The sequence below is a fragment of the Rhinatrema bivittatum genome, chromosome 2, assembly GCF_901001135.1.
Source record: "Rhinatrema bivittatum chromosome 2, aRhiBiv1.1, whole genome shotgun sequence".
Lineage (NCBI taxonomy): Eukaryota > Metazoa > Chordata > Amphibia > Gymnophiona > Rhinatrematidae > Rhinatrema > Rhinatrema bivittatum.
The window spans coordinates 207,956,356-207,983,376 of record NC_042616.1 but is presented as its reverse complement, the minus strand read 5'-3'; the positions used below and the strand labels follow the sequence as shown (position 1 = coordinate 207,983,376).

The 27,021-nt window shown below is 43.5% G+C and overlaps 1 protein-coding gene across 1 annotated transcript in view; it reads right to left on the bottom strand.

Moving 5' to 3' along the window:
- The window catches only part of DNAH11 (dynein axonemal heavy chain 11), a 725,796-nt gene that overhangs the window by 282,844 nt on the left and 415,931 nt on the right, over positions 1 to 27,021 (bottom strand). Inside the window, exons 51-54 of the mRNA XM_029589065.1 lie at positions 23,356 to 23,549; positions 22,623 to 22,785; positions 6,050 to 6,173; positions 377 to 519 (exon numbers count right to left, since the gene is read on the bottom strand). Of these exons, the coding sequence (XP_029444925.1) occupies positions 377 to 519; positions 6,050 to 6,173; positions 22,623 to 22,785; positions 23,356 to 23,549 (624 nt within the window). The remainder of the gene's footprint in view (positions 1 to 376; positions 520 to 6,049; positions 6,174 to 22,622; positions 22,786 to 23,355; positions 23,550 to 27,021) is intronic.

Below are 27,021 nucleotides of genomic sequence, written 5' to 3'. Positions count from 1 at the left end.
TCAAAAAGCCAACACATGCTTTTAGCTGGGGAGAGGACAATGATTCTAAATCACAGTATTTACACAGTTAAATGACTTTGAAAATGTTCTTCATTTATCTCCCTGAGTGAATTCTGTGAACTGAATATAAAAACCGTGGCAAATTTCTGCTTGTGCTCCCAAGCTAATAATTTTGGAAAAAACAAACAAAAAAAAAAGTTGACTATTCCTCGCTCTTGGTTCAGAGCTCCACACTGGTAATGAAGTTCAGTCTACGTGCTCCGAGGCACATGCATAAAAAGTATATTTGACATATAAAGCGCAGAAATGATTTTAATGCACTTACAAATTGCATCTGCTTTTTATGTACAGAGTAGTCACTTAGATTTTGGCTTACTTTAAGCTGAAGCTGAACTCTATCCAAAAAGAACTTCCAGCAGCTTTCTCGAGTGTCACTTATTCCAAGGCCCCGCACCTCATTTCGAACACTGGAAATTATATTCTCTACGTCGTCATCACTAAACAGATCTGCAACTTCTCCTAGATTAACAACAAGAAGGAGGGAAAAGGGAACAGAAACAATTCTCTGTTTTTCAGGTTTGTAAAACCTAATCCGAAAGTGTAGTTTAATCTATCAGCAGAACTAGGCGTGTTTTCAACAACTGAAGCAAGAAGGGAAAAAAAAAAATCCTAGGCACCCAGCAAAGCTTAATTAGCAAACAGCTCCACAGGTAGAAAACAGCCAAAAAATGAGCAACGTTCAGACTTGGCTTAGACCCAGCAGAGCACAGTGCTCCAGTGGATAAAGCGGGTCCAATGCGCTACACAAATGTTTGCAGAGGGAAGCACATGTCTCAGCACATGTGCTGTTTCCCTTTCTGTTTTGGGACTTTCCTGCTGGCTGGCTGTTTTTCACAGTAAAAATACCTTTCTTTGGGAGCATTTCTCTTGAATTGATTTTAGTTCCGTAGAGGATGTCTCAAACCAATAAATACCACAAATGACAACACTGGTTCCAATACTAAGAGGCAGCTTCAGCCATAGATAGGAAGAAGAGAGAGAGAAGAGGAAGATATGAGCGAGGGATCCACTTGACCGCTGCTGTATTAAGGTTTGCACGACGTGCACCACTTTGTTCTCTTTTTTAGAGATGTGAATCGTGTCCTCGATCGTCTTAACGATCGATTTCGGCTGGGAGGGGGAGGGAATCGTATTGTTGCCGTTTGGGTTTTAAAAATATCGTGAAAAATCGTTAAAATCGTGAGCCAACCCCCTAAAACCCACCCCCGACCCTTTAAATTAAATCCCCCACCCTCCCGAACCCCCCCCCCCAATGCTTTAAATTACCTGGGGATCCAGCGGTGGTCCAGAACGGCGGCGGTCCGGAACGGCCCCCTCAATTGAATCCTTTTGTCTTCAGCCGGCGCCATTTTGCAAAATGGCCGCCGCAAAATGGCGGCGGCCATAGACAAAAACGATTCGACGCAGGAGGTCGTTCCGGACCCCTGCTGGACTTTTGGCAAGTCTTGTGGGGGTCAGGAGGCCCCCCCAAGCTGGCCAAAAGTTTCTGGGAGTCCAGCGGGGTTCAGGAAGCGATTTCCTGCCGCGAATCGTTTTCCGTACGGAAAATGGCGCCGGCAGGAGATCGACTGCAGGAAGTCGTTCAGTGGCGGCCCGAACCCCCGCTGAACGACCTCCTGCACTCCATCTCCTGCCGGCGCCATTTTCCATACGGAAAATGGTGCCAGCCATACGCGTATGGCCAGCGCCATTTTCCGTACGGAAAACGATTCGCGGCAAGAAATCGCTTCCTGAACCCCGCTGGACTCCCAGAAACTTTTGGCCAGCTTGGGGGGGCCTCCTGACCCCCACAAGACTTGCCAAAAGTCCAGCGGGGGTCCGGAACGACCTCCTGCGTCGAATCGTTTTTGTCTATGGCCGCCGCCATTTTGCAGCGGCCATTTTGCAAAATGGCGCCGGCTGAAGACAAAAGGATTCAATTGAGGGGGCCGTTCCAGACCGCCGCCGTTCTGGACCACCGCTGGATCCCCAGGTAGTTTAAAGCATTGGGGGGGGGGTTCGGGAGGGTGGGCGATTTAATTTAAAGGGTCGGGGGTGGGTTTTAGGGGGTTTTAGTGTGCCGGTTTTCCTGCCCTCCCCCTTCCCCCGATTTACGATTTTTTAACGATAAATCGGGGGAATTGGTATTGTATCGTGGCCCTAACGATTTTTGACGATTTAAAATATATCGGACGATATTTTAAATCGTCAAAAAACGATTCACATCCCTACTCTTTTTTGGCTGTTGGAGGCAATATCTTGTCTTGTTGAGGGAGGAGGAGCATCTGTTCTGGGAGTTCTAACTTGTATGTTAATTTTTCAGAAGAAGCTATTCTTGTCATTCTTGTATTCTGAGGATTTCCATAATCTGAGTAAATCACATTTTGCTTTAGGTTGCTATATATCTCCTATTAAGCTGTCTTGTCTAAATTCTGTATATCAGAAAAGTCATGCAATATACAAATTCATGAGTTTTGTAGGAGGTTGCCTTTTAGGCAGGGGTGGAAAAATATTTACAAAATGTAGGAACCAGCCAAAGATTTAAGAGGCCAGGAAATTTTTTTTTCCAGCTGTTTGGCTTTTTGTCTATTTATTTTAGTTTTGTTTTTAACTTTATGTATTTTCCTTTGTATTTTACTTTCTGCACTCTTCTGCTCCCTCCCAGGACCATTCCCCAGCTTTTAAGCACTCTCTCTCTCCTCTGCCCTTTTGGTTCTAGGCAGGCGATAGCAACCACTGATTTTTACAAGGCCCTGCCGGCGGCAGCTACTGCAGCACTATATGGCCCAGGACCCGACAGTTGCCACAGCACTACACGGCCCAGGTCCCGCCAGCTGCCGCAGCACTATATGGCCCAGGTCCCGCCAGCTGCCGCAGCACTACACGGCCCAGGTCCCACCAGCTGCCGCAGCACTACACGGCCCAGGTCCCACCAGCTGCCGCAGCACTACACGGCCCAGGACCCACCAGCTGCCGCAGCACTACACGGCCCAGGACCCACCAGCTGCCGCAGCACTACACGGCCCAGGACCCACCAGCTGCCGCAGCACTACATGGCCCAGGACCCACCAGCTGCTGCAGCACTACATGGCCCAGGTCCCGCCAGCTGCCACAGCACTACACGGCCCAGGACCCACCAGCTGCTGCAGCACTACATGGCCCAGGTCTCGCCAGCTGCCACAGCACTTCATGGCCCAGGTCCCGCCAGCTGCCGCAGCACTACACGGCCCAGGTCCCGCCAGCTGCTGCAGCACTACACCCCTCAGACCCCCAGCAGCGCTTTTCATCAGGTGCCAGGGCCCAAAGTGTAAGCACCCAGGGAGCTGCTATTTTTCCTGCTCTGCTTATAAAGTTCTCTTTATTGCATTTTCTTCCAAGAAAGTACCTGTGCCCCATTAAAAAATGCACTAGGTTACCATTTTCCTCCTGGCATTTCTAGCACATTCTCTGGAAGGAGAGCTAAGCCTTGTACAGCCTTTCAGGTGTCTAATACTATCTGTCTGATTATTCTGAATTGCTTCAATTTTGTTTTATTGATATATCACCTTTCCTGCTGTAGGCTGTGGTCCATTGAGTCTGAAGTTATACCCGAAAGCAAATCTGTGTATCTTCTACAGACAAAACTGTGTGGTATATTTTGGGTTATACTTTGCTTTTTCATATCCTATACAGAATCTCTTTTTAACGTATACAGTAAATAAACTTTCCTGATCACAGAAATAGCCAACCACTTGGAGATATTCAGATGTCTCGGGTAACCCTTGCTGGTCCCAAGAGCTGGAGCAAATCTTACTCTGATTACCCTCTCCCCTACCCACTCCACACTGCACTATAGCCAGTATAAGATGCTATAGTAGGCCCAAAGGAAGATCCAAGATGGCATCAGCAATGAGAGCATGAGATTTGCCTTCACACTTGCCTGTTGTAATATTGCCTAAAATGCCAATAAAGGCCAGCTAGGGAGAAGACTTACCCTGGGGTCTCCTTCCAGCCACCTCATCTCGGTCCTATGGTTGCCCACATCATTCGCAGGGGTGTTGCATTGGGAATAGAGTCGCTGGGGGTTGAAGGGGTGGAGGAGGAGCAAGTTTCTCCCCCTGACTCGTTTATTTCTTTGTCCCCAATGTTGAGGACTATTCCGGTCAACCCTGTTGCACTCAAGAGCCCAGATTGGTCGCAGGCCTGATGACACCAGCAACCAGAGCATCCAGGCAGGGAGCTCTCTGCCGGGAGGAGAGAGCGTAGACGCCGAGCAGGTTTCTCTCGGCGAGCTGGCTGGGCGCACAGCCCTGAGAGCGCAACGTTTGGATCAAGGAAGCAGAGGTAACAATTTCTACTCTAGAGTCTGTGTCTATGCTTCCACTTCAACGATTTTCTCTGGTTAAGACCTTCACAGATAACTTTGGATTCTATTTGGGAAGCAATTGAATAACTTGGTAACTCTCTTACTAACCAGCTAAACTCTATAGTCCAAAACTCTGAGGACAATGATAACCATTTACAGATAGTGGAAACTTCTACTAAGGTTATGTCTCAACAGATTAGTGAAATTAAATTGGACTTGGACTCTATTAAACCTTTTCAGGAATCTCTTGGAAAAGATAATTTGCTAATAACGAACAAAATACAGAATCTGGAAAATACAATATGGGAAAGGAATCTCTGTTCATTAATTTTCCTAACGTGCCATATATCCCACCGAAAGATATGTTTAAAAGATATTTCATGGAAATTTTGAAGGTCCCGAAGGAAGCTGTTCCTCCGCTGTCTAACGTATATTATTTACCTCCTTTCAAGAAGGAGAAGGAACAACCTGGCTCTCAACCTATGGTATCTTTGAACATTCAGAATTTGCAAATTTGAATATTTGACATTTTAGAGGCTTCTGATTCTGCCCAAGCACAACCAGCAACAATGGCAGCAACATTTGTGCTGGAACCGGACAGAGATTGGATATTGAAATTGTTTAAATATCTGTCCTAGTCTTTTTTGCATTTCCAAGTTAAGGTATTCCCAGACATTTCTAAGTAGACACTGAAGAGGAAACAATTTTTGTTACTCAGGCCTAGAGTGCTACAGATTGGTGCTTACTTCTTATTAAAATTTCCTTGTAAATGTTATATCAAATATAAAGAGGTGTCTTATATCTTCTTTGTACCTTCCCAATTAACATAGTTTCTGAGTGACAAAGTTGTACCCTCTGAGGAATCTTAATTGTAGCCTTCACTAGCTGTCTCCTGATAAGGCAGCAATATTTCTCTTTATTTTGACCTTTGCTTTTATTTGTGCTTTTTTTTCCTTCTTATTTTAAGTGTCCTGGAATTGTGTACTGGGATCTCTCATTATTGAGGACTTTTAGGTTATTATTTTAATACAAATGTTGTCCTTTTAATTATGTTTTGATTGATTGTATTTAACTTTCATGTGAATCTTTCATGTACTAATGATTTTAGTTATTTAACTGTACATATAGCATTTGGAAACCATTATGATTGTTATTTTATAGAATGATGGTATACAAATACATAAAATAATTAAACTTAATAGGATATAGTTCCTCTTTTTGTTTCTTTTTTGTATTTTTACTTTATGTATGTATTAGTGCACTTCGTATATTCTATTGGTATCAAGGGATTCTTGATCTGTAATTAAAATTGCATTAAATAAATAAATAATAAAAAAAGATACTATAGTAATTTCAGATGCCTTCTCTCTCCCCCACATGTCACAGCCCTGGCAGACCCATCAAAGAATACACTTAAACTCGAGTCTGTTGCTTGCAACATATTGCACTATGGCTGAGCCACGGGCAGCCGCAGCACTGTCTCTTTAAAGGTCAGCACATCTTCCCAGAGACTACAGTGAAATATGCTTGGGGGTGGTCAGGCCTTTTCCAACAATTTGTCCAAGCAAATCTCTCAAAGACAAATTATCCCTTTAAAAGTTCACCGTAACCACAGATAATTTGTCACTGGGGAAGATCTTTCAAGAAATGTGTTGGTCTAATCACCTGATGCCAACAAGTCATTAATCAGCACAAGAAAGTGTTCATCTGGAACCTGGGCATCTGTCAGCAAAAACACAGTGGGCATGTTCTTGGCTCCAGTCTTGATGTACAGATTGGCAAGATCTACCTGTAAGAAAAGAAGGTAATCATTCATATTTTGTTAAAACGTTTATGCATGAAAAAAAATAGCACGCAATTTTAAGTGACTGCTTCTATCTGCCTCGTTTCATTTAAATCCCCTTTTTTTTCAACGCATCCCCGCATCTTGATTTCTAGCTGTAATGAAGAGAACCTTGTGTCTGGCATAGCAGGGTGGCGGAAAGCTACGTAGCTAATCGATGACCCCCTCCCTGCCATCACCAGCTAATGTACTGAAAGCTGATACATAATAAAGCTGTGCCAAAGGACTCCCACTGAAGAGCGCCTTTAATCATGTTAACCACCACCAGGCACTGCAGGCAAACAGCAGCATCATGCTTTTTTTTCCCAGCGTTGAGTCAATATACAAACTGCATATACTATTTGTTCTTGCTAGATATAATTAAAGTAAAAAAATGAAAATAACAGAGCGGTCTGCAATTTTAAACAGATTTAAACCCGAATGTCATGATTTTGGACCATATGCAGTTTTATTATTATTATTATTATTATTTTAATAAAACTGACATCTGCTCAGAGAAATGTTACCATGGTCAGGTACATTTATTTATGTTTTCTTATTCAAGAGTACATGATTGGTCACAGACTGCAGTTACGTCCAGAAATCATTAGGGATGTGCAGAGGGACGCCATATGTTGCATTCGGGATTTGTATTCGTCGGGGGGTAGATACGTTGCATTCGGCAAGGGTGCCCCCCGATACGTTTATACGTCAATTCCTATTCGTTTTCCCGCTAAAATTAAATTAACTACAACCCCCCACCCTCCTGACCCCCCAAGACTTACCAAAACTCCCTGGTGGTCCAGCGGGGGGTCCGGGAGCCATCCCCTGCACTCACACCCTCGGCTGCTGGTTTCAAAATGGAGCCGATAGCCTTTGACCTACTATGTCACATGGGCTACCAGTGCTTTTGGTCAGCCCCTGTCACATGGCCATCTGTGCCATCTTGTGCTCCTACCATGTGACAGGGGCTGACCAATGGCACCGTCGGCCCCTGTGACATAGTGAGGGCAAAGGCGATCGGCGCAATTTTGAATACTGGCAACCAACGGCCCGAGTGCAGGAGGCTGCTCCCGGACCCCTGCTGGACCACCAGGGAGTTTTGGTAAGTCTTGGGGGGGGGGGTCAGGAGGGTGGGGGTTATGTTTAATTTGGCTCCTTTAGGCGGCCGAATAATTCGGCGAAGATTCGTTGTATTCGTGGGGAAAACGCGATTCGTTTCGCTTCCCCACGAATACAACGAATATGGCCCTATACGTTGCAGATTCCCAATTCGTAGGGAACAAATGCACACCCCTAGAAGAAAAAAAAAAAGGTATTTATCTATTTAGATTTAGCTCATGCCTTTTCACTGATTACATAAGGTGAGTTGCATTCAGGTAACTGTAGGTATTTTCCTGTGCCTGGAGGGCTTACAATCTAAATTTGTGGTTAGAGAAGTGGGCTATGACCAAGGAAAACCAGGGTTCAAATCCCACTGTTGCTCCTTGTGACCTTGAACAAGTCACTTTACCCTCCATTGCCTCAGGTACAAAATTAGACTGAAAGGTCTGAGGGGATAGGGAAATGCCTACAGTACCTGAATGTAATCTGCTTTGATGTACATTTTGAAGTGCTGAAAAGTGGAATATAAAATAATCTAAATAAATTTGTACCTGAGGCAATGGAGGGTGAAATGATTTGCACAAGGGCACAAGAAGTGTCAGTGGGATTTGAGCCTTGCGCTTCCCTGATTCTCAGCCCACCAGAATATTTCTCCACTCCTTGCGCACATTTTAAGTTGCTGCCAATGGCAGCGTAAAGTATGCACGTTGATTATGTCTTCATATATTTTTGACAATTTAATGCATACATGCACATTTTCCCCTGATGAAGTTCCATATACCCCCCTCCTTCCTCCCCAATCTTGCATGAAAATTTTCAACTGAACCCCCCCCCCCCCGCCATCCTTCCTCCCCCCCCCCCCCGCCATCCTTCCTCCCCCCCACCTAATGGCCAAAACAGCAGATTGGGATCCTCAAGTAGGAGCTCCCTTCCTTTCCATGTCCAGAACTGATCATGGAAACCCCCAATCACCACCTACTGACACGTCCTCCTTCCCTTCCAATCAGCTGTTTTGCCCACCAAGTGGGAGGGAGGGAATGTTCTTCAATCAGCTGCTCTGGCCACTGGGAGGGAAGAAGCACCTACCCATGGGCTACCTGATCAGCTGTTCTAGCCACTGGGAGGAAGGAAGGAGCTTTCAGGTTTTATGATTAATTTAATCTTATTTTTAGCTTTATTATGATGTGTTTTAATTTGTATTACTTGTAATACGGTGTACCTTGCTTCGAGCATTTTTTAATCAGTGAAGTGCTCTATAACTATTAAATAAATACATACATACATAAATAAAGTGAAAGAGAAGCAAGGCATGGTGGCCAATGGTGAGGTTCCCAGATCAAATGTTTCAATTGCTGGAAGGGAGGGAGGGGCTGCCAGAGGGAGTTCCTGATCAGCTATTCTGGCCTCAGGTTTGGGGGGAGGGGGTTCTATTTTTCAGCACTAATACGCTAAGTTTAAGTTCATAAAACTGAGAATCCTAGATATAGGCTGATTTTCAGCCAAATAGCTAACTTTTAAGCAGTCAGAGTTAGGCTGCCTAAGTAAGGTGCTCGATGCCTTTTTGAAAATGGATCCCTTAGGTACTAAAAGTATTATCACACATTTATTGTGTCTAAAAACTGCGCAAGGAATACATAATAAGCACTAGTGCTGATTGCATTAAATTATGGCAATTTTATAAAATTAAGCAGTCCATCATATGTAATACACTGTGACAACCCTTCACTTCCATGAAAAATGAGGATCCAGGTGGTTTACCACCCTGATGGTGCTGGAAAAGATCCCACGGGTCTCCTGGCTCTTCAGTCTGAGACGGGCAGGCCAATCTGAGAATGTCCACCCCGATGGTGATCCCATGATTCTTCCTCCTCCTCCCTGGTTCTATAATGGGAATGATGTGATAGATCCTACAGCCCCCTCCCCCCATCAAGAATGGAGAGGGGAGGATATTAGCTCCCATAATCTCCCCTTCCTTCAAGTGGGAGGGAAGGAAAAGGGGAAAGAAGAAGTGGACTAACAGGCTCTTTATTTCCTCATGAGGAGAAGGGAGCAAGGGAGGCTTCTCTGAGAAGGGCTGGGGAGCTCCTGATCTGCCTGCTGGTCTCCAGAGTATAGGAGAGCTGGCAGGGTCCCGTCAGCTTGACAGGTCTTGGGCAGGGCAGCACATGGAACCAGGGGGCTAGCCCCGGTGTAGGATTAGCAAATCCAAACCCAGGATCCCTGAATTGTTTCCCATTAAATCCTAGGATTTCAGAATTGTGGTGAATGTAAACTTCAGTCAATTGCTAACTGTAATAACATCCAATGAATACTGTTTCTGAAATACGTTTATTAAGCACATTACACTGAGCAAACCATAGCATAACGCACCGGAGGGGATTTTTAAACTGAAGAAATGTTGTCAGCCCAGCAATCTCTTTTGTTCCTTTGGGCTTGCAGCTCAACCACAGCCGCCTCGGTTGAGCTGGGCTTCGGCTTTAGGAACCTGCCAGACATATAAGCATTTCTGGAAGTTCCAGCGCCCAAACTAGCTAGATTGCACATCATACGAAAGACAACCTTTTCAGTGGCTGGCCCACAGTTGTGGAACTCCATGCCAGATCTCTTGCGTGATAACTCTTCTTCCAAAATGTTTCAAATGGCACTAAAGTCAACATCCAAGGAGATGCAGACAAATAAGTCAGTCCCAAGATTCAAGATTAGTCATATAAGAGAAAATGGCACTAAAGACATTACTTACATCCAGAGCACTAGAAATATTGTATCTTTCAATGATGTCATCTATGTCCAGTGTATATTGATTGATATATTTTTGTTTTTATTGTGAAATTCATACCTGTTTGCATGTCTTTTATTATGAATGTTTTAATCATGTACGTTACCTCGGGCAAAATTATGGAGTGCGGGTTAGAAATTTTACAAAAATAAATAAATCAAATAAAAATACGGTGTCACGAGCCTTTATTAGCAACTACCTGGGGGTGTTTCCAATATTTTACATCTTCCTCCCAACTCGGCCCAGCCATTGTAGCAACAGTCCTTGGCTGGGGGGCAGGAAAAGGAATAACTAAATGTGGCTCTCTCTGGAGCATGGCTAAAGTTCTGCTATTAGGCGTCTCTGCTGGCCACAGGGTCCTGGCCCTGGAATTGAAGCCGGGCCCTCCATATGGCAGTGTACAGCACTTGCCACTGAGCTTCCAGGCCCAGCCCTTTATTTAACTGAACTAAGGGGAGAAAAAATGAACAAAGCAGAGGGCATCGATTGTCTCATCTTTCAAGCAGGGGCTTAATTTAGTACACAAAATACTTGCAGCCAGAAAATAGCCTTTTGGATTCCCTGCTGGTCAGCGGAGTTGACATCAGAAAGTGATGAGCTAAGCACAAGGACAGGCCCGCCCCTTCTTTCTACCACCTTCAACAACAGACATTTCTGCATTGATGCAGGTCATGAGATGAGCCCTGCTGGCATTGTTGTTTTTCTAACTGTACTGGTAATGCTTTTCTGCACAGCCACGTTTAGCTGCTCCTTTGAAGTTAAAGCCAGAATAATTAGTGTCTCATGCTCAGCCGGTCAGCAGAACTTGCGCTGGCTTGGTTGTTATACTTCAGATTTAACGGAATTAGCTGAGGAGCCTATTGGCTTTCAAACAGGTTTTCTGTTGAAGAGTTGACTTGGCAAGTTCTTGGTTCTGAAGGTCCTTAGAAGAGGTGGAAGGGGAGAAGAGCAGCAACCTGGCTTCACCTTCTTTATCTGGGGAAGGAATGGCCACTGCTGCTTAGTGAGGGAAGCCAGCTGTCCGTGAAGCTCTGCTATGGGGTTCCCAGTCACATCTCAAGAGCAGGAAGCTCCTGGGAGCACGGGAACAGTCCAGGCGGCCCTCAGTACAAATATGTTGTCCCACAACACCTGTGCAAGCACTACAGAACCACAGAAGGAATCACCATTGCTATCTAAAAATCTGATTTCCTTAATGCCAGGATCATAAGAACAATCAATCTTGAACTCCTGGGACTGAAGACCTTATCTACAATTGGACACACTATGTAGGATATTAAGGTATATTGAAGTGCAGAGAGTCTCAAAGAACAGTGCCTGCTAGTCAACTTTTCAGCTGCAGCGTGGATTTCCTAAGATTCTTTATAGCCTGTCAAGAAATACACAGAGGAAGCATAACATGTTTCCTGTGCAACCCCAGCCTGAGGCTCATGTAAGGCTAGGGGGCACACACACAGTAACAGGGCTAAGTCCCAGACTCACTGTAATAGTATAATACAACCCCAAAGAAGGTCCTCCTATGAGGAAGGGAAGGGGGCGGGAAGCATAAACCTCAAAGGCTCTAGGAATTAGGTAGATTCTGATCTTCCAAATGCCAATAAATACGCTGGATGCTGTGACGGTATCCCAGCATAAAACTTTACCAAAAGGAATAATGCAGCACTTGATATAAGTTTCTTTGATGATCTCTGTAATGCAGCTGAAAACAGTAAATCTGCGACTTCCAAAATGGAATCTGAAGATGACTTGTGTAAACTAGGCAAGGGTCCCTCCTATCCCCCTTGGGGATTTCCCTTGAAATATCTGAGATCCACTGTTTGATCCTGAAGTCTCCATTTTCTCCTGTCCTTTGCATTTACCTCATTGGCATCTCTGTAGCTGTTTGCTCTAGGGGAGCACTTGTGTGCCAACTTTTTTTTTTCTTTTTCTCCTCTTCTCCCATTTATGATACCAAATGGGTATCTACTCCTTACCAGTTTGGCAACAGAATCCCTCAAACCTAAATGACTTGAAAAAAGCTCATATCTTCACTCCTTTCTCTGTTACACGTAGGAAGGATTAGTAAACTTCTTTCCAACAAAAATCACACAATGATTAAACTGGGCAATGGACACAGTTTTGTAGGGTTTTTTCTCATTTTGTTTATTTTGTTTTACCAAAATTAAATAAACAAAACAAAAAATACTAACAGAAAAAAAGAAACAAAACTGTTCCTTCATCCTGTCTAAATAACCCTCAAGAATAAAAAGGTCCTCTTTAGCCACCCATGCACCTACAGCTTCTCCCTATCTCTCCAATATCTTCTTACCCCATCTACAGATTTTCCATCGGCAGAAGCAATCCCCAGTCACTCCTGCCCCGCAGCTCAGGTTTTCAAAATAGCCACCAGTCAACCCAAGACCAGAGCCATTATGTTGTATGGCAGATTCTGCACAACACAAAGATGCCAGCCTAAAACTGAAACAAAATAGGAAATGTCTTCTTCTATTTCATTTCAAACAGCAGCCCATCCCATGTAAACAATTCAGAAACAAAAGAGAGAAATAAGTTACCAACCACTGAATGAGAACTGGAAATAAATATCTTAATTAAGGTTCCTCAGACAAGGCTTTGGGCCTGTACTGTGCAAACTTAAGGGAATTAAAGGGAAAAGCTCCTATCCTCTCAACTCTCAAGCATCCACAAAGATACTAGGGGTTTATGTGCTAATATGAAACTTGGAATAAACCACTGTAGCAACCTCAATTGGAGGTGCTGGTTCAAAGATGGTAATTCCTTTCCATGAATGAGACATATGTTTGGCTGCATGTTAAGGAATAGAGCCAATGTATTCTAATGGAAATGTCCGAGGCTGCTCATGTGGAAATCTCCATAGCAATCAGCCCTTGCCTATGACATGTGTGAGATCATGTTTTCAAGGAAACCAGAATAACAATCGGGCCGATAAAGTACAGTGCGCTCCGGTGTTAACCCGCGTTTGGACGCGCGTTTTCGACGCACTAGCTTTACCCCTTATTCAGTAAGGAATAATAGCGCGTTGAAAACGCATGGACAAACCCCCCCCCCCCAAGCTGAACATTTTACTTTCAGAAATTAGCGCCTACCCAAAGGTAGGCATTAATTTCTACCGGAACAGTTATTAAGTCGGAGGTCCCAAAAGTAAAAAATAATTTTAAATAATTAAAAAAAAAATTTAAAATCAGCCCATGGCTCGAAAACCGGACGCTCAATTTTGCTGGCGTCCGGTTTCCGAACCCGTTGCTGTCAGCGGGTTTGAGAACAGATGCCAGCAAAATTGAGCATCGGCTGTCAAACTCACTGACAGCCGCCGCTCCTGTCAAAAAAGAGGCGCTGGGGCCGCGCTAGTGTCCCTAGCGCCTCTTTTTACTGCGGGCCCTCATTTGAATACTAAATCGCGCGCACAGGAGAGCAGCCTGTGCGCGTGCTTGCCCACTCTCCCACGACTTTTACTGTTTCGGCCTGAATGTAAGGGAACAGAGTGAAGCATTTTTCTAAATCAGTGAATCACTGCTCTTTGAATCCTTACTTCTAGTATTTGCAGACTTTTTCAAACAATTTGATTCTTTCCTTTGGAGGAGAGAGACAGTACTTCTTGCTGTTGTATTGATATCTGTGTTCCACAGTGTTCATAATCAACAGTGCTCTTCTGGTTTAACATCAGAAACATACCATTTCAATCATTTTGGCTGCTGTGTTCAACTACACAGGTTTATAATTTTTATTTTATTTAACATCTCACTGCCATTGTCATTGACAAAGGAAGGCTTGTGTGTTGTTTTTTTAAACAAACTTCCTTCCTGTCCCACTTGAGAAAGAGGCTGTGGCTGGCTGCAGTGATTTTGGTCTTGTTGCAGTGAACTTTCACAGCTACACTGTAGCCATACTATACACAGTGCCCAAGATAGAGAGGCTTTTTATCTCTGTTTTGGGTCAACTCTGTAAGGTGCACCAGAATTGTCATTACATCTACAAAACAGGCAGTCACCAGTCACCAGTCACAAGTACAGCCACTTTGTGGATCTTGTAGCTAAGTATGCACACACTAGAGCATTATATATTCATCTGTGCTATAAATGTGCAGTGTACTAGTGTGAAGAGGAAATAGCACTGCAGTGCATTGTCTCTGTGTGGTGGTTTTCACCATTACACACAGAGTAATCACTTGTCAGAGTCAGTACTACACACACACATTCAATTCATTGAAAATAATAAAGATTAAAACATCTATTCTCCATTATATAAATCCCAGTAAGCAGGTCCTGTACCTGATAAAATCCTATCATGTCAGGAAAAGGTAGAGGCAGCAGCAAGCCTGCAGTACTTGGTAGAGGAACGTTTTTTGTAAGACAACAATGAGTCCCTCAACCAAAATAAAGAGATTTTGTTTCAAATCTAAAATATCTGGAGAGGCATGTTAATTTGAAATTTAGAGAAGATATGTCACCACAAGTTGTGTCTGTACCAGGCCCTGTTGTGTTGGAGGAGAGAGAAAGGGCAGGCATTAGTAGCACTAGCAGGGCACCACCAGTGCCATTGGAAGTAGAAGTGCAAGTGCTAAAACCTAAAGCACCAGCAGCACAATCCATTAGTGCAGAAGAGGCAATAAAAGCAGTTTTGTCAGTTTCGGATACTGAGACAGAATAATCTCCCTTTAAAGGATTTCCTGAATCAGAGTTTGGAGAGCTGTTAGTTGAAGACCCTTTATTTAGGAGGATTAGTCAGTAGTGTGTTAGCCTCCACTTCAGTGATGGAGGAGAGAGAGGCAGGAGCTGACGCTGGAGAGAGAGAAAAGGCCACATTGACAGTGCAGGAAAAGAGGATGAGTGAATCTTTCTTAGGGTCCATCTGTCTCCACTGCCATTTTAGTGCTAGCATTATCCACCCCAAGGATGTAGACAGAGGCAAATGATAATGAAAGAAATTTTTGATCTGGAGCCATTTTCTAATGAGGGAGGACCCACACTTTGCTCCTTGTAAATTACTGCACAAAGGAGATCTGCTGAGGGAAGCAACTGAACCATTTAAGTAATTCTATGATGGAGCATCACCTGAAGAAGCAGCATCTCGTTCAATATGCACTTGAGGTAGTAGAAGCAGTCATGGGACCTCTTCTGCAAGCCAGAGAACATGCTTTGAAAAGGGGAAGTGTTCTTCAAACTGTTTCCAGGCCTTCGGCTCCTTCTACTAGTCAGGTGGTAGCAGTCCCCAGCTATATGTCAGAAATGACAGCCCACAATGGAGGAAATGGGGTGGAATTTGGTCGCACTTTCACAGGGAAAGAGGAAGGCAGCATAAAAAGTGGTGACCAGGAGCACTGGCGAAATAATCGCTTTAGATAATCAGCCCCAGCAAGTAATGGAGGATGTGGATTTCAGGTGTTTGCTGCAGATGTTAGTCCCAAACTATAACATTCCCTTCAGAAAGGTCATACCCAATTTGTACAATCATTGAAATAGTCACATCCAGGCACAGCTGACAAAAGCTCAGGGAGCAGTGTGCATATCACTAGCTACATCTGGACATCTACAAATGCCTCACACTCCTTCCTCTCTCCAACAGCACATTGGTAAGAACTGGCCGAGGTAGGGGCAGGCAGCAGTACACAGGGGATGGAGTATCAGGGTGCAGATGGACTTTAATACACACAAACACCTGGTGGATGGGGCCATTCAAGAAATGCTGGAGGGCTGGTAGCTGGATCAGAGAGCCAGAGGTCAAAATGCAGGGTTCTTTGTCACTGACAATGGCTCTAACATGAATGGCTCTAACATGGTAAAGGCAGTATCTGACACAAACTATCAGGGTGGTACAATGCTTTGCTCACATGCTGCACCTAGCAGTAAGGGAGGCCCTGGGACTGGGGGCTTAGGGCCCAGAGAATGTCTATCTGCATGACTTAATAGACAAGTATAGGAAAATAGCTGGGTACTTCCTCCAAAGTGTGAAGGCAGGTAGCTTCTCTGTGAAAAGCAGACGATTTCAAGATGCCTTACAAGTATTTCATTCAAGACGTGGACACCAGCTCAAATTCCTCCAATAGCTGCTGCGGATGCTATTGGAGGAGCAAACACCCTTGCTTGATCTGTCTATGAAATGGAGACACGTGTGAAGGTCCCCCAGAGCATCATGACTGGGCAGTCATGAGACAGCTTGTGAAATTCCTGAAGCCCTTTAAGGATGCCATAGAGGAGCTGAGTGCCAGAACTGCCACCTTGGGAGATGTTTTCCCCAAGTGGAAAACATTGTTCGAAAGATCAACCCAGCATCCCACCCGCTCGACACCATCCCAACAAAAACCCTCAAACTTATTCCGAACTGCCTAGCTAGACCCGACAACACTAATCTCTCCCTCGAGCAAGGAGTACTCCCGGATTCCCTTAAATGTGCCATAGTCAAACCCATCCTAAAAAAAAACCAACTCGACCCATCCATCCCCTCCAACTCCCGACCCATCTCGAACCTTCCATTCTTGGCCAAGATCATCGAGAAGACAGTCAACCACCAACTTTCAGAATTCCTGGACAACCGCAACATACTGGCCCCTGCTCAACACGGATTCAAAAAATTCCACAGCATCGAATCACTACTACTCACCCTCACAGACACAATACTACGAGGGTTTGACAAAGGCACATCCTTCCTCCTAATTCTACTGGACATCTCCACGCATTTGACACCGTCAACCACAAGATCCTAATTCACAGACTAAGAGAAATAGGCATCAGTGGCACCACTCTCCAATGGTTTCAATCATTCCTCACCAACAGATCTTTTAAAGTAGCCCATGGAAATATAACATCAGAAAGAATCCTCCTTTCACAGGGAGTCCCACAAGGCTCATCCTTATCCCCCACCCTCTTCAACGTCTATATGCTGCCACTATGCAAATATCTAGACAAAACAGGGCTCACCTATATTCTTTACGCCGATGACGTACAGATCCTACTCCCCAGAGACAACATCAGCAATACCCTAAACTGGTGGGAAGCATACTGGTCAGACTTAACCTCCATCCTCTCTGAAATGGCACTAACGCTCAACCACAGCAAGACAGAAATTCTCCACCTCTCCAGAAAAATGTCAACACCCATCTCTGACGCCACAACGCTATCCAACTACAACATGCCCTCTATGGTGAGAGACCTCAGAGTCACCCTGGACCAGGAACTGAACTTCAAACATCATATCAAGGCTCTGATAAAAGAAGGATTCTACAAACTCCAGATCTTGAAAAAACTCCAACCTCTTCTTCACCCCCCAGACTACTGGTCAGTACTGCAATCTCTCCTTTTCGCCAAGATAGACTATTGCAACGCCCTCCTAACTGGCCTTCCCACATCCACCCTCAAGCCCCTCCAGCTTCTACAAAATGCTGCTGCACGGTCACTAACGAACAAGAAAAAAACAGATCACATCACGCCCGCACTCAAACAACTCCACTGGCTGCCCGTCCCGTTCAGATCTCAATACAAAACACTCATGCTCATACACAAAGCAATCCATAATGACAAAGCCAGCTGGTTACAAGGTCCTCTGACCCTCCGCAACCCCATAGAAATCTCCGCTCAACCAACACAGGCCTACTCCCCATTCCCCCCGCCAAGGAAGTACACCAAGTCTCCACTAAAGAACGTGCTGCATCCGTAGCAGGCCCTCACCTCTGGAACAACCTTCCACCTACTCTCAGAACCGACCCCTCTACACCCATCTTCCGAAAGAACCTCAAAACCTGGCTCTTCCGGAAAGCATTCGCACCAGATAAATAATCCCGCCACAGCCTCCCCTCCCACCAAATAATATTTCCCAGCACCCTGCCTCTCACCCCACCAGTTTCCCCCACCCTGCCTCTCACCCCACCAGTCCCCCCCTCCCCTGCCACTGTACAAAGTTTATTAAACTCTTAATATATTCTGTAAAAAGTTATGCTAATATACATGTTATATTATAATACTATCCTGTAAAAGTTATATGTACTTAGATAGTTACTCAATTAAGCTGTTACACTGTATCCTGTCATTATAAGGCTAGCCTTAGACATCTTGTTAAATGTAAACCGATGTGATGTGTCAAATTGAATGTCAGTATAGGAAAATAAATAAATAAATAAATGTCATCCCCATAGTAAACATCCTGTTAGAAAAGTTGGAGTGCTTTCAATAGGAAGAAGGAATGACAGCTGAGGTGCTGGAGTCCTTGGAAAAGCAGGTGACAGAGAAACTTGGACCTCTGACCAGAAACCCCACATACATGCTCACCACATTATTTATTTATTTATGTATTTATTTAGACATTTTGTGTGTGTGTGTGTGTGCGTATGCAGATCAACATTCTGACACATATGAAGAGCATGCTGATAGAGGAGGTCTATCAACTAGAGCACCACAGGTTGAGGCAGAGGAGGGATGTAGCACAGGAGGAAATACTATTATTGGGCAGGTCAGACAGTAGTGCAAGTCAGAGCAGCACCCTATCCTTGATACCTTGCACTCCCTTCCTCCACTGTAAAACATCAAAGAAAGGTTGCCCCCAAAATAATATTTGCTTCTGTCCCAGGTAATCATGAAAGCAGCTGGAAAGAAAGGCTCATGACCAACACAAGCAAAGGAAATGGAAGCTTAAATCTCTGTCTCATGCTATGTTGAAGAGACCATCAAGGACATGGGCACAGATTGGTCCCACAAGTCCAGCATCTGGCCAGACCTAGCGAGAGTGGCTTGGCAATATCTCCCTTGCCTACCAATGAGTGTGACCAGTGAAAGAGTGTTTTCAATGATAGGGGACATTGTAAGCTCTCATCATTCCAGTTTGTCACCACACTTGATGGAAAAGCAAGTGTTTCTAAAAATTATTCTGCTTTTGCTTGGGTATCCAGATTTGCCATGCATGTGGCAAGATGAATGAAAGGAATTTAAAGATCTTGTAAATGATCTGTCTGTCCCCCTGCCATGCCTCAAATACCAGCCTCACCCAGTGATTGGCTGCATCTGCCTGCTGTATCCCCAACACTGTCATTTGGGCCACACTTCTGCAAACACACTGCTGCTGCTTCCCAGGCCCCAGATAGATACCAGTCCGAGGGCTACTACATATCCAATGCTGAGTCCTGCTATGTGCTTGACACGGCCAGTTGGGCCACACTCCTAAAATGTTGCTGCTGCTGCTGCCTCCCAGGCTCAAAATGCCATTCTGAGGGCCAGAATACACCCAATGCTGGGCCAGATATATCCTGCATAAGCCTGTCTTGCTCCCCTCTCATCCCTGGGGCCTGTCACTTCCAGCTTCAGCATGCCATGCTCCAACCATATTCACTGAGGCCTGACATAAACCTGTCTTGCTCCAACCACAACCCCTGGGTCTTGATACTTCCAGCTTCCACAGGCTATCCATATCTACTGAGGCCTAATATATCCTGCCCTTTTTGTATGTGCATATCTCTCATACATATTCATTGGGATATCTTGAAATACTGACTTATTTATGGCCCTCCAGGATTGCAGTTTAATACTTCTGGTATCTATTCTGCAAAATTCCTCGGCAGCATAAAGGATGAATAATTTCAGTTATGTGATCGGAGATAATCATTTTCCATATTTGATGGGGTTTTTTCTCTCTCTCTCTTTTAGAGATTTGTTATTACAATGTCTTGCATACCTTTGAATTTTATAGAATAGAGAACAACATTTGTGAACAAACAGTTTAAACATGTCACAACAAATTGGGGATTTTTGTGGGCTGCTTGGGTTTATTTTAATTTGGGAAGTTTTATGTTACAAAATGATTATTATTGTTTATATTATTGTAAATCATTTTGAATGATATTTTATAAAAAAAAAAAAATGTTTGGGAAGGTGGTATATAAATTAGCTTAAATAAAATAAAAATAAGCAAACATCAAGAGGTCCATATTCAGACAGTTAAAATATAGCTGACTATCTTAAATTTAGCCGGCTATCTTAAATTTAGCTGGTTAACTTAGGGGGTCATTTTCCAACGATATTGCACGCGAAAAGTCCCTTTTCGCGTGTGATAGCTAAATCGGGGCGGAGTCCACATTGAAAGGGGAGGAGTCAGGTCGGGGTACACGCCGCAGAAACTTCGCTGATGGCGAAAGGTAAGACTCCTTATCGACACCAGTATCGCGCCCAATAGCGCCACCTTTCATGGTGGCGCTATTGGGTGCGAAAGCCGGCAGTGATAACACCGCAGTGGTGCGATGGCTGCCGGCTTTCGCAGGCCCGCCCCCCACATCGCCCCCCGTTACTGCCAGATTCTCTAAGGTCTGCTACCTTAGAAAATCCAGGCCTTAGCCTGCTAACAAATCCTCCCAGTTATGCCTCTGGAACGTTTCGATCTTTTCCAGCTAAATTCTAGCCTCTGAAGTCATTAACCAGCTATAATTTAGCTGGATATGTGCCCAAATATTGATTTAGCTTCTAACTTCTGAGTTGGATGGCTAAATGCCTTTGAATATAGGCCTCCAAAAGACTAAACATGAAAACATGTGAAGGGTATTTCAGCTTCTAAAACTATTCTGGGTTAAAACCTGATTACCTCTGAAATCACTGATGATCCAATTTGAAGTTATTTCTATTAATAAGAATCTGAATTGGGCCATAAATGTCATGCATGTGTATGGATGAGTTTATCTTAGATTGTGTGATTATTATATTTTGAAATGTATAATAAATTGACAATAACCATTTATGTTTGCTTAAACAATGCATGGGAGGCCAATATTCATTAATGTTTCCAGTGGACAAATAACTTGTCCTGGCTATTCAGCAGGATGAATGACTCACTGAAAATCCACAATTATAGCTAGCCTTAGATGAATCACTTTAAACCTAACCAGCTAGCTTTGAATATTACCAGTTAGGTTTAGTTATAGAGCCTTGTGTGGCTGGATAACTTTAGACTGAGCAGGCTATATTCAGAAAGGAATATAGCCGGTTTAGTAGTCTTAAGAGTGCAAGAAAAAATGTCCCACAGGCCTTGTAGGCCGAAGCAAATATCCTCGGGCCCTGCTGGTCTGGGCTTAACCCACCCCCTTCTGACAATATTTAAAAGTTTAAATTGGTAGATTCCCAAGGCTGGCTTCCCCTCCCCGCTTCCTGGTGCTACGTAAGATTTACATTATAATCCCTCTGTCTTTTTCTTCCTCCCAGCCCTAGCCCTATCCTCTTCCTCCTCCTTGCAAAAACTGTCTGTTCTGCTGGGATCACGATACACTCCTACCATGATCCCATCTGGCACTTTCTGTGCTGCTATTGACAGCTGGGTCTGCAGTGGGCACATACCACAATCCGTGCAAAAGAGATTGATGTAACTCTTTAGTTTTGTTTGGTTTTAACCATTGTATTTATGTTTTCTTGTGATCCGCTAAGCATAACACAGTTTTATTAGCAGAATATAAGTACTTCTAATAAATAAAAATTAATAAATAAAATAAAAGTTTTTACAAGGTACTGGCAGGGAGGGAGGAAGACACAGAGGGGCTTATTATGTATAACTTATCCAGTACACAGAAGCGAGCAGGGGAAGGGGGGAAGGCCAGTCCCGACCCTCTACCAATTTTCATTTTTAAATGGAGTCAGAGGCCATGGGGGAGGCCCATGGGTGACAGATTGGCTGGAAGTCTATGTTCAGGTCACCAAGTCTAAGGAACCTTTCTTTTTTTTGTAGCACTGTATGGCCCCAGCTATAGTCCTGTTTGAATATAGCAGATTAAGTCTAAAGTTATCCGGTCACATGAGGCCAGATAACTTTAGGACTGCTCTGAGGCAATCCTAGAGTTATCCAGCTAACTTAGTGGAACAGCTGAAAAACAGCAAAGTTAGCCGAATAACCCAGTATGCCTCTATTATCTGATTAGATTTTAGAAGGATAATGACTTATCCGGCTAAAATCTAGCTGGAGAAGTGCTCCAATATTCAAAGACATGGTATTTAGATGGAGTACGTATTAGTTATTTGACTAAATGCCTTTGAATATTGACCCCTATGTTTGATTCTTTGCATGCTTTTGTGTTTGTAAAATTTGATTTATATACTGATAAAGATTGAATACGTTTAGAGTTTCTCCTCTCCAGATATTTTGCCTTTCATTTTTAATCAAATATCTGCTTGATAGTAAGAATAAGGATTTTACTTGACCACCTTTACCCATTGCATTTGTGTGGATTTACCCAAGACAGAATTCCAACCGCTTCTATGGAATAAGGATTATTTGTTGTTCTATTTTCTATTTGATTCTGGAAGATGACAAGAATGATCCATGGATCAATTTTTGTAAATATAAATTATTTTATTTTTTCGTTTTGCTTGCATGGTTATTTTCCTGTGGAGTTTTTCCCTTCTAGAAGTCACAAAAAATGCCTTGTAGCAAAACTGCAGTCACGCGGTATTTCAAAAAAGGATAACAAATCTAGATCACACCTTTATTTAGAAGTGCTCTTCCAAAGACTACAAATGATAGGATCCTGGAATCATTCTCTGGACAGTTAGATATCTGCTTACCCTCAGGTCCTGGATACCATAGCCATTCCTCAGTGTGATCTGGTACACTTCAAAAGAACTGATATATGCTGCCAGCCTGGACAAGCTTTGTTTCCCACTACCTCCTACTCCAACAAGAAGTGCGTAACCTCTAGAGGCCTGCATGATGCGGCTGATACGGCACCTGAAGATGAAATATAATGTGCAATACAAGGAATGATCACTTCTCTTTTTGATTTTAATTTTTTTTGTTTTTAATTTCTGTTTGTCAAAGAGTTCCTCCATTGGTGTCTGAAAAGAAGCTACTGGATACATAATTGTACCAAAACAAGCTTCCCCATCTTACCCCATTTAAAAGCAACACTACCAAAACCTTTTAATATGAATTCAGTCAACAGCTAGTCTGTCTCTTGATTAGACTGTTTTAAGTTCCATGAGCACGGACAATCTTCTGTGTATCTATATGACATCACCCATTTGTCATGACTAATTCATCCTGCTGTCTATGGAGAACACCATTTATGGCAAGCAAACTTGCTTCATACTTTAGAGACTGTAAATCATGCTCATTATTTTAACTTATCAACATCCTTTCTCATTAAGATAATGACATTTCTGTCAGTCTAATAGGCACAAAACCCTGCCTGTTTTGTAAAAACTGTTCCATAAGCTTCCAACTAAAGCAACCTGTTTCCTCTCCAAAGGATAAAAGGAGGCAATATCAAAGGCAATACAAAAAAATAGGTGTACTTACACATGTTGCATTGCATCCTCAAATAGGACAAGGTTCATTGCAGCATGAAGTTCATTGTAGCTGTCCAGAGTCTCCATAAGTATTTTTTTCAGAATTTGCCATTCTTTGACTGGCATATAACAAGGCTCTCCTACACCATTTGCAAAGTGACAATATATGAGGGGTTGCTGAACAAGAACCCGATCCTCTACACCCTAGTTTGCAGACACACAAATTTAAGGAGACATATATTTAGTGAATTTACTACGTATAGTGCTTTTTTAATAAAACCAAGGAATAACAGAAAATAATATGCCAGAAATACAATCAAAAGGAAATTATGCCAGCTGAGGACAATTGTAAATTAATCTGGAAAATGAAGCAAACAAAAAATAGACAGACAGTCTAAAGGGAGAGCTGAAAGTCTAAAGGGAGGGAGCTGAATGCAGATGGGAAACCTCTACAGGTGACCAATAATTACTACATAAATTTGCAGAACAGCATTCAACAAGATCAGCTCAATATAAAAGTAACAGATATCTATAATTAATTTAAGATTCACCCTAAAATTCCATCCCCTTAGAACCGCCTCCTGACGCTAATAAAACCTATTTGCAATAAATGCTACAATACATGGCTCAAAATCTGATGTAAAGGAGGCGGCCTGGGGGGCTGGGGCAGTGTATGGAATAATAAAAGATGGCCTGCATCTGTCTATGGCAGGAAAAAGGATTCTAAGCCAGAAACTCAGAATATATGAGGTAACTGTACGATCAAGTAGCAAGATTATTGATGTTTCCCCTTTTGCTAGGCAAGGGTGCCTGAAGGTGGTGCTTCACTCAGTGCTCCAGATACACTGCAACCTGTGCCTGATGGAGCTGCTTAACCCAGGGCTCAAATATTTCAGACTTTGACCCTGAAGGAGGCACTCCTCTGGTTACAGAATTGGATTTTGAACCAGATACTGTGCTATGGAAAAAAGTGTATTTCCCAGTCTTGAACCAGAGTCTGCTGGGGTTGGTGTGTTGTGCATGGAGCCACATGATGGATCACAAAGCCAACTTCAATCTAAAGATAGTCTGCTACATGGCCCTGTCCCCAAGAATCCAGATTGGTTTTCAGGGGACTCAAAAGGAGGGCTGGGACACCTTCCAGGTGTTCTCAACATTTAGACATTGTGGAGGCCAAAAAAAGTTGTGGGATCCTGGAGGGGACCCGTCCAATGTCAATAACCTTGTCTATTATGTTCCATTTTGTCAATACCGCAAAATGAAAGAAAACGCCAAAATTTGGGGGATTCTTTAGTTTCATGGGAAAACTTAGTGTGCACTAACTGGATTTTGTAAACACTAACTGAAAATATTACAAATAGATTTAAAGTGTCAAAAGGGGGAGCAGTTTATTAGCTAGAGCTATGGTTCTGCATGCTCATTGGCTGTCTCTTTAGTTATTTATTTGTGTTGCCATGGTTGCAAGGTAGTTTGTGTGTGTGTATGGGGTGGGGGGAGGGGGAGGTACCACCTCCCTGGTTTTAAGTGTAATCAAACAAGTAATAATAGCATCAAATTCTAGTCAGCACAAGCATGCAATGCAGGTGCATATTTTCAATGTGCCAAACTATGTTCTTTTTAGGAAAGGAGCTCTGGAATTTTGGGTTATACATACATTGAATCACCCAATCCTGCTTCATTCTTTAAAGAGGTACATGGTAATTGATAACAATTTTGATTCTGCAGTTATGTGGCTGCATTTCTTTTTTTTTCTTTTTGCTAATTTAACGCGAGTGCAGATATATTAAGGGGGGCTCTGGTTGTCTGATGCTTTGCTTTGGGTGAACAGAGGAGACATCAGCATAGCTCTTTGTTCTTTTGAGAGAGGTAGCAACTAATACATTTTTGAGATTTCAAATTAATTAATACTGTATTAATAATTGGTGATTAGTTTGATTTAGATAGTGTCAGTCCTGGAAGGTATTAGGCCTGCAAGGTAGTGCATTAGTACATAGGCTCTGTACTATACAACATAGTAGCAGTATAGTCTTACACAATAACTCCTGCAGTGCTTTGTCATTAATCTAACAAATGTCTGCTTTCCCCTTAGTGTGAAATTTTAATATTCTAGGTTTCTTTCATTTTGTGACCTGGCCTCTGCCCTCTGACCACTGGCCTATGACCCATTGACCTCAGTAAGAGCTCCAGTTTACATTAATATCTGGTGGTAGGTGCACACTGCCACACATGGCACAGTGCCAGTTTTCATTTCTAAATTATAAATTTAAGTACAACACTTTTTCTACATATACTAGACAGTGCAGCAGTGGTGCACTTGTGGCACTGGGCAGGCAGCAATGAAAATAAAATTTTTGTGGGTTATGATTTGCTGTCATTGATTGGTTACTGGAAGGAATATCATACTATCTTTGGGGGTGACTGGTGAGAGAGTGCGAGACTAGTGAGGGTGACTGTTGAGAGAGACTGGAGTGAGGGATGACTGGTGAGAGAGAGGAACTGGTGTGTGGGGTGACAGGTGAGAGACTGGTTAGGGTGAATGGTGAGAGAAACTTGAGTGGGACTGATTGGTGAGAGAGGGACTGATGTTGGATATGAGTGCTGAGAGACAGAGACTGGTGTGTGGTGTGACAGGTGAGAGAGAGACAGACTGTAGTTGGGATGACTGGTGAAAGAGAGAGACAGGTGTTAGAGGGTGACTGATGAAAGAGGGAGAGTGGTGTTGGGGTGACTGGTAAGAGAATGAACGACTGGTATGAGGGTGACTAGTAAGAGTGAGAGAGATTGGTTAGGGTGACTGGTGAGTGAGAGAGAGACTAGAATGGGGTGAGAAATGAGAGAGGGGGCCTGGTGACAGTGAAAGACTGGTTGGGGGGACAGGGGAGATAGAGATGGGGATACTGGTTGGGGGGGTTAGTGAGGAGAGAGAGAAAGAATGGATTGGGGTTACAATTGAGAGACTGGTGGGTGGGGTGACTGGAGAAAGAGAAAAAGACAGGTGTGGGGGTGACTGGGGAGAGAGAAACTGGTGTGAGGAGGACTGACTGGTGTGAGAGAAAGATTGGTGTAGGGGATGACTAATGAGAAACAAAATCAGAGACTAGTGTGAGGGAGGAGTGACTAGTGAGAGCAAGCAAAAGAGACTGGTGTGGAGTTGACTATGAGAGAGAGACAGGTATGGGGGATGCCTCTGGTGATGGCGAGAGACTGGTGTGAGGGGAAGTGACTGGTAAAAGAGAAAGAGACTGGTGTGAGGATGTCTGGTGAGAGAGAGACTGGTATGGGTGATGACTGGTAAGAGAGAAACTGGTTTTGAGGGGTGGTGACTAAAAGACCTTACTCAAAATAAAGGCTGAAGAGAGACAGGTAGTGCTTCACTGCTTATAGGTACCAATGTAAGCTAGTGGCAGGCAGCTTCTGCTGACAGATGACGTCCAACCATGCTGTTCAATTTTTATTGAAAATATAGCCTCAAAATGACATCCATGACGTTTCATCTACAGAAACCAAACCATTTAATATAATGACGTGTCCTTTAGAAATTTTGTAAAGTGGGCTGTTTGTGACAATGCCCTAAAAGGGCAAAGTTTTAGAACCAGAAACAGAAAAAGTTATTAAGGTTCACCTGCTAAAGGGGGAATGACAGCATCCCTTGTCAGATGTGAAGGTTTACCTCCGC